General features: G+C 40.9%; 1 protein-coding gene across 2 annotated transcripts in view; it reads right to left on the bottom strand.

Moving 5' to 3' along the window:
* Positions 1 to 4,722: 4,722 nt before the first annotated feature.
* Positions 4,723 to 11,632, bottom strand: part of HTR7 (5-hydroxytryptamine receptor 7) — an 80,280-nt gene continuing 73,370 nt past the window's right edge. For both annotated transcript variants that reach the window (XM_041745202.1, XM_041745201.1), the window contains exon 3: positions 4,723 to 6,365. Coding sequence is in view for 1 of the 2 variants with exons in the window: in XM_041745201.1 (XP_041601135.1) it covers positions 6,323 to 6,365 (43 nt within the window). In the remaining variant the exon portion in view is untranslated. The remainder of the gene's footprint in view (positions 6,366 to 11,632) is intronic.

Here is an 11,632-nt window from a genome sequence, read left to right as displayed (position 1 = left end):
CACATACACAAACACACACACACACACACACACACACACACACCACACACATATTAGTAAAAGCATGGACTTTGGCCAATATCAATTTCTGATTCTCGACGGCTAATATGCAACACATATTTTCAAAGATCTAGTCTTTGCTTTGTTGACAAACATTGGATCAGCTACTTGGCATGGGGATATAGAAGTGATACATTGATTCTCAGCTGACCTTGTGCTAGCACCAATAGTAATCAGTTCACGCCAGGAGTTACTCAATAATGTAGGAACTAGCCAGGTCTGTTCTTAAAACCAAAATCCATAAGTCTTTAAATATAATTGAAATGATCTAAGGTGACCTGTGGGTTATTTTCAACAAAATTTCTGGATTTCTGGTGCTAAAAACTAGCAGGAACAGAGTACTAAAGAGTATGTAAGAGAATTTGTGAGCATCTTGTGTATTTCTCTGACAAGATGCTAGAACTGTATATAAATGACTTAGATATTATTATTTCATATTAATTATGCTCTTCCACACTAACTGCACACAGAATCCACTACATGATTCAGTTTGTCAGCATGTTTGGGAGTAGCAATTCTCAACTCTTGGAACCCAACTCAGCTGTACCAGAATTAGCTGGTAGGTTGGCTAACAGCTCTCTTCACCCTCTGCTGCACGCAACATAATGAATCAGAATTTCCAAAAAGAGGGTCTAGAAGTTTTCATGTTTAAGAAGCTCAGTCAGGGAACTGAGTGAGTGACTCTTCATGTTGGGGTCCTGAGTTCAAGCCCCAGATCGGGCATAGAGCTTACTTAAAAAAAATAAATTAAATAAACAAGCTCCCTAGATAATTTTTACCCAGAGTGAAGTTTAGAACACACTGGGTTTAAGACAGAAGGCAGACTGGCCACTTGATAGTAACCTTAAGCTTTCCTATATTACAACCTTTTTTACCTTCCAACTATCGTTGACACTGTCAAAATTTAGTCTCTTTCTTTGCCCTATCTAAGAACACTTTGGTTAATATAATCATTCTAAAAATTAAATACCTTTCAGTGCCTTCAGGTCAGCATTCTGGATTCAATTTAATTGTAGATAATTAAAGAGGAGAAACACAGAGGAAAAGTTGAGTTGCTTGGAGGCTCTGATTGGAAACTGCAGGCCACTCTTCTGCATGGCTCCTAACCCAGGTGTGGTTCTCAGAGGAGAGCTGCTCCTTGCCATCCTCCTTCACCCGCTGGGTATGACCTCCCTGCATCACACACACCACAGCATATCCTGTGGAAGAGCCTGGCACACAGTGTCCTGAGTGTGTCATGGTTGTGCTGGTCATTTCCTAGCCCAGAAACTGCTTTGTTTTCCATAACTGTACACTTTCAGGGGACAATACCCAGTTTTTGTGATTTTTTTCTTTTTCTCTGTGTTGTTTGTTCTGACTATATTTACTGAACTGTAATTTTATGTCTACTAAAACTAATAAAAAACTGAACTTTTATTTTGTATTTTTACCTCACTTTTTCCTGTAATTTTGTTATATTTTGTAAACGCACAGCTATGCGACAGATTTTTTTTAAAACTTCTTTACCAAAGAGCACTATTTTCCACCACACTCCTTTAAACAAATTCAGACAAAACACAGCTCTATTTTAGCACATTCTCACCTGCTAAACAGTAGGATGTTATATTAGATCATCCATGAGATTCTACAATTCTCTGTGGATATGGTTCTATCTTTTTCCTACAGGTTACAAACTTTTATGTGCACAGCAGACATTCTGCTGTCTTGTCATTGCTCTGCACCATCTTTCCCATTGTGAGACTGTGTGGATTTAGAGAAAAAAGAGAATTTTAGTAAGAGCCCAATAAAAATGTAATTAAGAAAGGTAATTTGGTACCATTAAAAATATTACATAATATACATCAAAGATAAAGTCTAGATATTTCTTACCATCCATACTTTGGATTATAACTTCTCTCCTCCATTGAGATTTAAATGTTCACATCAATATTTGAAGTGTGCACTTCTTTCTGAACCTCCTTCTATTTGCTTTATCATAACACATATCACACTGGATTATAATCGTTTGTGTTAAGTAACATTCAGCTTCCTTGCTAGATTTTTAGCTTCACAAGAATGGAGATCAATTCTGTCTTACTCACCACTAGGTTCTAGTATTCAGTCTCTGACATATTAATAAATGTGTATTGGAATAAATGAGTGGAAGAATGAATGAATTTCTTAGAGGAAGAACAATGGATTTTAGACTTTCCTTTCTTTACAGCATCTTGAGTATTTCTTGTCCATTACTTTCCTTTTGTACTATAATTTCTGAGCATCGATTTTATAATTTGAATAGAGTCTAAGACTTCACGTGCTTTTAGAGAGCAATAGTTACAATATGTCTTAATTCCCTCAACTCAGCATTGGTATTTTAATGCCAAATGCCCAACATAATTGTTATCTGCAACTATTTCCGATGGCTGTCAACCTCCCGCACTTTCTGCTTCAGATTAGCATAGTAATATTTTGCTTTTACATTTTTTATTGATGATCACATCACATCCCCATTGCCTGGATTGCATATGCAATGTTTTTTTAAAGAATTTTTTATTTCACCAGCAGGAGCTTAAAAAGCAGTTGTTTTTTTTTTTTTTAATTAAGAAATTACTTTTCTTCTCCAGAGAAAATGTAGACAAAGCAAGTTTAAAGAGAGATCCAATTAAATAAATTTTTGTCTCTGTGAATTGGATCCCAAGTTGGTTCTCAAGGTCTGCCTGCTTTACACCAAATGTCAGACCGGATTTCCCTTTTGTCATCTACACTGCTTGGATGAAGTAAGAAATGACATCACAATACATGTGTTTCTCCCAGCGCTTCCTAAACGTGCTGACCCCCTGAAAGTTTCAGAATGGCTTCTTTGTGGGCTGGTTAGGGACCAGCTGGCTAGCTGTAAACAAGTTTCAACATATGGGCCATAACACACACATGGTTCTACTCTACTAAGACAGAAAACTAAGAAAAGGTTGCTCTCTTGATATAGAAGCTCATGCAAAAGCAGCAGCACCATGTAGTACACAGCCTGCCCTACATTGCACACAGGAGAACATAATTCCCTTCTGTCCCACTCACTGAACATGTCACTTGATCATACCAGGTTTCCTCGATAGTCCCATCTGAATATTAAAAAGGATCCCTAGAATACTCTGGTTCTTCTCTTTCTCTCTCCCTCTTTCCTTCTCTCCCTCCTTTTTTCCTTCTTTCCTTCCCATTAAGAAATATTTTTTTACATGCCTCCTATATATGTTGCAAGCACAGTGCAAAGTGCTGGGCATATTGATGAGGAAAACAGACACAGCTCCTGCCCCTGAAGAATTACTAAACAATGATGCAGATATACATTAATAATTGAAAATAGGTTGAATATTCCAGAAAGAGGGGGAAAGCATGTGTGAAGGCCCTGAGGTGGGAAGCATAGCCAGTTAACAAAATGCAGGATCTGTAAATATCTCTATCCATTAACTTAAGGACTCCTTCAACAGTCAAAATGCTGCAAGGAAAATGCTACCTCCTCCAATTCATGGCAATTCAAGCAATCATTATATATTAGCATAAACTATCTGAAAAACTGTGCATTCTATTCATATTGTTGATATGCCTATAATCAATGAATCTAATAAACCTGCATGAAAACATGATCATTGAAAACATATACAAGCACCTCAAGCACATGACACGCTCGTAAAGGCTTTAAGAATTATGAAACCCTTTCCAGAAAACCTAAAAACTCTATGAGTACCCCTGCTTAACATTTACATAATAAAACCAGACACTAAAGCAACAGTCATTAAGTGACAGCTTACAAGTACTCTTTCCTAAGCACCATTTCCCAATACCCAGCCTTGCAGGATGACAGCTGATATCTCTGAGTGAAAAAAGAGATTAGTCATAACAGCCATTCTTGCTGAACAGTCATAAAATATGTGTAAAGCATTTCTTTCCATGATTTTCCCAATTCTGGGTTAAAACAAAAGCTGTACCTTTGCACAAATTATGTCATGTGTGAAGTAGTATAAGTTGTTCGATATTTTTCTCATTCTCTCTCAATTTCTACTTTCTCCTTTCATTTGGCTGCTTTGCACATAGAACACAGCCTACACTGTCCTGCCCCTGTAGCCGGAATAAGGCAGAGTTCAATACCCAGGCATGCAGGTTAGGCGTGAGAAAGAGCCGATTTCAACAACGAAGGTCATAATAAAAAAAATTAAGCAAACCCATTTGAAAAGCTGGACCAATCCAATTAACCATAATACTTTGTCTTACACTACGGGCATTTGTGATTCCCTACAAACTGCCATAGCCCTCACTCTCTGATACAGTGACTATCTGAGAAATGTCTGCCTTCAATTTGATGGCACACTTCCTAAAACTTGTTTTACTCATCTTTGTTCCATTGATGTCCACAGTGCTGAATGTAGCAGAAGGCCAATAAGTGCCCATTAATTAAATCAAGGAATGAACAGTCATTCTTTAAAAAAAGTTATAAACTGAATAAATCTTCACAGTGAAATGCAGTTCATTAGAGACTGTATTAACTACCCATTAGGATTTTAGCAAAACATTCAAGGCTTGGCCTTCTGCTATTTACATATAGCAATATTTATGACAGCTATGACAGCAGACCTTCAATTAAAAATCATTACTTAGGTTGCTTTATTACAGCTACAAATAAACTTTATTTGATGTAATGTAATAAAACATTTTCAAATTTAACAACATTTATCTGACCAGAATTAATCATTTAAATTATGAATATAAGTATATACAGTCACTTTTGCAAATTCATGGTTCAGGAATTTGTACACACTTTATCTGAAAAGACTGTGCCCACCTCCCCTTCCAGACCCTTCCTTGCGTCTGGTGAGATGCAATGTCAGTGAAAGAGGAAGAAATCCATAATCCACATTGGAATTCCACATTATCCTGTGAGAGAACAGCTACATTCCTTGTAGAAAAATAATTTTCTCTGTCAGTTCTCTTTTATCTAATGAAGATTTGCGTTTGCTTTCTCCCCTTGGAGGTACTCATCTGATCCACCAATTTCCTGTCTCATTACGTATTACATAGTGTAATTTTTAAAAACATACTATCCACAAAGGGGCCTCTTCTGTGTCCTTACCTGCCCTAATGTCTATCGCATTGGGGATGGGGGGGAGGAGGAAGAAGAACAGAATGGGCCAGGCACACATCTGATTTAGGTTACAGAGAACACAAAAAACAAATTCTCCTGTAGGGAGAGAATAGTGTTCTGAGTGTTTCCCAGTAGCAGCCCAGGCTACCTCCAATTTACACAATTCACTCTAATACAACACTGCCCAAGAATTAACACATTGATGCTCTGTCTCCAAAAGCATCACAACCTTCCAGGGAAACCCCATTATTCCCACACTTCCTCCCACAGTTATCAACTAGCCCATGAGCCCACTGCATTTGTGTGGACATAACAGCCAAAAGTTGTATGCCAACAACCATGCTGGTAGACAGTGCAGTTAGGTAGCACTCCTTCTGTATTCAGGCACAAAGCCTCATTTCCATGAGGGCATCCCCTTCATCCCTCAGGACCCTTCAGAAGAAGTGTGAGGAAAAGCTTTATTCAGGTTTTCTTATTCTCTCCATCCTGAGATCTGTTCCTGAGTTATACCATAACAATAAATGAGTTAAACAAAGAAAAGTACATTGGTGTGGAAGTCATAGGGACCCTGCAAAAAAGCGAAACTAGTTGACAGAAGCTTTAACCAGACACTGCTCTGGGACATCATTTGTATTAGCTGATGATGGGATTCTGTTTTCTAACACGGACATGCAACATATTCAACACTAGGCTTATCACAGTTTGCTTGGAAAAACACCCTTCTGTCCTACCACAAAATACATTCTGTCTCATGAATGATTCCTGAATATTCACCACAATGCCTAGACTTGGAAGCATGGGAAGTTTGCATTGGAACTTTCTTCAATTTGTAGGGGCTTGGATGTACACAAAGCACCAGAAACCATTTCCTTTCTGGGACTCAGCTCTGTCTGTGTGCTTACTGATGAGCTGATCTGGCTGTCTTAAACTGAGAACTGTTTTCCTTGGCACACCATAGCACTGATCCACAGAGAAGGACAAGAGGTTACCATCTCCCTCATCATATGCTTTGTACAACAGATCACCCTGGTTGTTACGTTTCAGCTACCCCAGGAAAGGACAAGCCACGCTCCATTCTGTGGGCTCAGCAAATGGTTATGTTTCCATCTCTGTCTTGCCTTGTTCATTTCATCTCCATTATTCCACTTTTGATCATGAATCATGACTTTTTTTTCTACAGTAGTCAGAGTTTTGTCTGTAAAGAGAGAGAGAGAGAGAGAAGACCAGACAATGATTTAGCAAAACCGTAAATATGAGTTTTCATTTTGGGGTGAGTGGATTTAATGCTTACAGCATTCAGTAATTTGAATTATTTGTGGCTTCTAAGGGGTTATAGGAGCTTCTCTAAAGGGAAGGAAAGAATGCTGTGGCTCTTTTCATAAATTTCATAACGTCTATAAGTTCCCAGGGCCTTAATACATTTGTAAATTGGCCCCAGATAACCCATTTAGAAATCCACTTTTATAATATGGCTGCAGCCAAAAATGGCTCCACTCTCAAAAATCTTTGCAAAATACTACTGCACTTGCCCCACATGAAAAGAATAACGATGACCACTTATGAGAAGTGTTCTTCCCTTCAGGCCTAGGAGCATGCATCATAGAAAGACATGTGTGCAAAGACCGGGAAACTCCATCTCCCTCACTTACTTCCTCCCAGATTCACAGAAGTGCGTGAGTCATGGAGAAGTCTTGGCCAACAGTTGAGGGAAAGTCTCTTTTTCTTTGGTGTAGAGCCACATTCCATCCAGATCCACAGTCCCCTAATTCTATGCCTTCATAGGACTCATCTTACCAAACACTATCTGCGAGCTTGAGACTTCAGTCTACTGAGGTTTCAGGACCTGGCACTGCAACCCTAGGCTTAGTCTCTCCATCCCAACAACAGTACTACTCTCACTTGGCTCTCAAGACTGGACAGATGGGTTTTCCTGGTGACAGGATCAGTGTCTCCATAAGATATCACCTCTTGCTTTGTCCGTCACCTCCCAGAACTGTGCTTGAAGAGAAGCACCATGCTGCAGCTAAGACCACAGCTCTAGGCTCCTGGGTTTGTGGGAGTGGGCAATGGAAATAGGTGTGTCCCAGACGATGCTCCCCCTCTTCCTAGCCTGAGGCCTCTACCTGTCTCAGAGGAGACACTATACTCAGAGGAGAGACTATACTTCTCTACAGCTGAGCACAGCTCTCTTCACACTGGTTTATGAAATGGACTGAATCCCTCCAGGTCTCAAGTGGCAGCACCGTCTGACTCCCCTGCCCTCACAACCCACCTGCAAGTCAACCACTACTGAACATATAGACATCCTTGGCCTCTTTCCTGGTCTCAGTGCCACGCTCCTCTTGTGGGCCTTTATGACAAAGGATCCCATTTTTATAATGGTCTCTGAATTCATCTCCCTTCTCCTATTGTGAACCCCTGTCCTGGTCTCACTCCTGTTCAAAAGACTTCGTCTCTCCCCTGACCCACACTGCCCACCTGGTCCTCCATGTTGAAGGAGGACTCACTTGGCTTCCAGGGACTGCTGAAGACCCACTCCAGGTTCCTTATCTGCCTTATCTACCCCTCCACCCACATCTCTGCCCCTCTGTCCATACTGTCCCATCTGCTTTGAGTAGGCCCAACTCCACTTCCATCCCTGCCATCCCTTCTTCTTAAATTCCTGCTCTTTATTCAAGGCCCACTCCCAATATCCCCTCCTTTCTGACTTCCCCCAGGGATAGTTTTCGCCCAGGCTTATTTTTCTTATACACCCATCTGCACTGCTTGATTTTTATTTTTAAAGATTTTATTTATCTATTTATTTATTTGAAAAAGAGAGAGATAAAGAACGAGTAGTGAGTGGGGAGGGGCACAGGGAGAGAGACAGAGTGAGAAAGAGAGGGAGAAAAGCAGACTCCCCGATGAGCAAGAAGCCCAACTTGGGGCTTCCTCCCAGTTCCATTTGAATTTTTTTTTAATCACTGGTTTCCATAAAGAAAAGGTAGATTCACCCTGAAACTCAAAAGCTTCAGCACAAAGCCTGGAGCAGCAGATTGACAGAATTCATAAAAGGAACCCAAGGTTACTCTACTACAACTCACCAGTGCAATCAACAGGGATTATAAGAGGCTTTTTGAAGAGAAAGGTAATATGATCACTGAGGAGAAAGGAGAGGCAAAAGAAGAGCTACTTCAAAACAATTTCATGAAATTCTTTCATATGAAAGTATTTTAATAACTGCCTTTCTATACTGTTCACAATAACAGTGTCAAAGAACGAAAATCATCATAATGTGACACTTAAAAACAATTTACGGCATTCGAAAGCACCTCCATAAATAAGGTGATCAAATTAAAAAGAAAAACAAAAGAATCCCTGTTTATATCACATTCTCACACCTGGTTTTGTATTGCCAGATTCGGATACTTGTGAAAAGGTGACAAAGTGAATTAAGATTAGCAGCAAAGCAAGTGCCTACCCAAGTGCCGGTTGGACTCCTGAGTCTCTCACTGTGCTGATCAAGAAAATGGGAAGAAATGGGTAGATATTTGGATGTAGCAATACCGTCTAGTAGATTGTTTACACAGAAAAGGAAGAAAGTCATTATGTAGGAGGTAAAAATAGAGACAAGAAGGCAGTTAGGGGCATAAATGAACAAGTTTAAAACCCAAGCAGCCAGAGAGGGAGGAACCCTGAGTCTGTAGGCTGGCCAAGACATGTGGGTGCTGGAGAGACAGGTCGGGGCGGGGAGATAAAGGATCCTGAGAAGGCTTGCCATGAGCTCTGGATTGGACACCAGCCATTCTTCCAGAAACTCCAGTAAGGTTATGAATTGTTTGGGTTCTTCAGCTGGTGTGTGCTTGAATGCAAGTATGGGATATTCTGATTACTTGTCTTACTAACTACTATCACCACATACCCAGCCCACTGGACTGTGAGCTTCCAGAGACAAGGACTGTCACCTCTTTATCTTTCTACCCCCTGACATGCCTGGCATCATGCCTTGCACATGAAAGGCCTCACATGTTTCTGGGGAAAACCAGCCACTGAAGAAACTTAACTTCCAGCCTCTACCTTCTGATTCATATCACCTGGTGCCCCTGGATCAGTCTCCATCACTTTAATGATTCCTGTTCTCCTATGTACAGAGATTCAGGCAATGACTTCCCTCTGTCCACACCACGGTTTTTGCAACTTCAGTATTACAGAATGTGGGGTAATTCTTTATTGTGAGTGACTGCGCCTATATTACAGGATGTTGAACAGCATCCTATGAGACGGCAGTAGGTCCTCCTCTCCCCTAACTGTGATAACCAAAAATATCTCTAGACATTGTCAAATGTCCTCTGGGGGCAAAACCAACTCTGGCTGAAAACTACTCATCTATACCCAAATCCCAAATTGCTGGGGTTAGAATAGGAGAGCCTTCACAATTTTATCTCATTCTACCTTTCCACTGGATCTCCAAATCTTGCCCCATATCAAACCTCAGTGCCACTCTGACTGTCCTTTGCAGAAGGCCCCATACCGATGCCTTTACATGAATGCCCATATTCTCCAAAGTCTTCCCTGATCAGGGTTAGGGTAAGCTCTGAGTTATTTTCCTCTCCGTTGAATCCTACAGTTTTTCCTGTTTCCACCTCTCCTTTGCTCTTATTACAAAAAGGGTGACTGTGCATACCTGTGTGTTTATGCTCGGACTGTCCAACAGAAATATATGCAGGACCAGAAAAACATCACATATTTTCTGCATCCTTCTCAGTGCATGGAACAGTTATAGGCACAAAGTTCAAAAGGAGTCTTCCCACACTGTAACTGACTAGAAAGCTGCCTGGTATTGATTTTTTAAAACAGCAGCTACTCCAAATCTCTTACTAGAAATTTCCGGAAGTTAATGGAGATTTAGGCAATCATTCCAAATGATTTTCGTATTCTATAATTATAAATACAATCATTATAAATCAAATAGAACGAGATGTAATGAGAGGATAGTCATTTTCTTAGACCAGGGAACAGCAAACTATCACCTATGGGCCAAATTCAACTGGCTGTTTCAACAGCCACTGTGAACAAAAAGTTCACTTTTTGTAAATAAAGTTTTATTGGTACATGACCATGCTCATTACTTGTGTCTATGACTGCTTTCTCACTGCAAAGGCAGAGGTGAGTAGTTTCAAGAGACTTATCGCTAGCAAAGCCTAACACACTATCTGGCTCTTCAGAGTAAAAGTTTGCTGACCCCCATCATACCTAATGCTCCATACTAGCTAAAGACCCAGAGGCAAATATCCATGGATACTGTGCTAGTGAAGTTAGGGAATAGGCTGAGTCCTGGAGGTTTTCAGTTATTTGTCATTTGGGGAGTATCCTAGGTTGGGAGCCTCTGTTGTATGCTGTGATGCTTGAGGGCACTTTAGTGTCCTGGAGCAGGGCTATTCTTCTGGGATAGCAAGAGCAGGAATGTGTCCTTTGCCATGGTTGTTACACATAAAGGAATCTAATTAAGGAAGAATTTCTAGAAGTAAGATTCAGATGAGGTAGGATCTAGACCTAGGAGTGTCTTAGCTCACTAAGGGCCACATTAGGCCTCCAATCTATTACCTCTTTTGTCAAAGGAAGGGTCTGGACAAGATGCCTGGCAGCCCATGGTTCTCCGGCTGCTCCCTCCCTCTGGGTCCAGTGAAGAGCAGTGCCTCCTCCTCTCATGCTCAACACTGATCTCTTACCAGCACCTTCCATCTTCTCATCCCAATTTCTTTGCCCTCAAACAGCTTTCAAACAGGAAGATGTTGCCTCTGCCTCAGATTTAAAGTAAAATCAGGGTGTGATGTGCAGACAACCCTAATTACTCTGTCGTCTTCTTCCTTCATTACCATGCCAAACTCAGTGAGTGGGTTGCATGTGAAATACCCATTCTTTATCACCACTGGCCCTCTTTGATCCTTCTTGAGATTCTAACACCTACTGCAATTGCTTCTGGGAAAGTCAGAGGCCTCCCAGACAGACTCACCCTCTACAGGGTTCTCTCCTCCTCCAAAGGTGGGCAGCGCTTCCTAAAAGCTCTGTAGCTTTCAAGACTGCCTCATCCTGGCATGTCCCCATGCTCTCTACTCTCCTTTGTTCCAGGCTGCTTCCTTTAAGCTCATGTGAGTTTGCTCCCTTTCTCAAAGGACTTTATCAGTGAAGGAGGAGGGCATCAAAAAAGCTTTACTGGATGTAAGAGTAAGAGCAAAACAACAATAACAATGTTACAAGAAAGGGAGATACAGGACATGACTCCAACATTGGTTATGGGAAAAGGATGGGAAACATCACCTTCCCTGCCCATCACACTGACTGTAATTCATTGACAAATCAGTCCTGACTTCCTGTCCCTGTAAGTACCTGACTGTAGCTTTGGGAACTCTGTTGGCTGGAGGACTGGAGTCTATAGTATCCTCAATCCCAATCTAATCTGCTGGTAGGAAAGAAGCTGGCTAC

This window comes from Vulpes lagopus, chromosome 2 (assembly GCF_018345385.1).
Source record: "Vulpes lagopus strain Blue_001 chromosome 2, ASM1834538v1, whole genome shotgun sequence".
In the NCBI taxonomy this organism is placed as follows: Eukaryota; Metazoa; Chordata; class Mammalia; order Carnivora; family Canidae; genus Vulpes; species Vulpes lagopus.
Note: the sequence above shows the minus strand (reverse complement) of the source record. Positions and strands in the feature narration are given on the sequence as shown.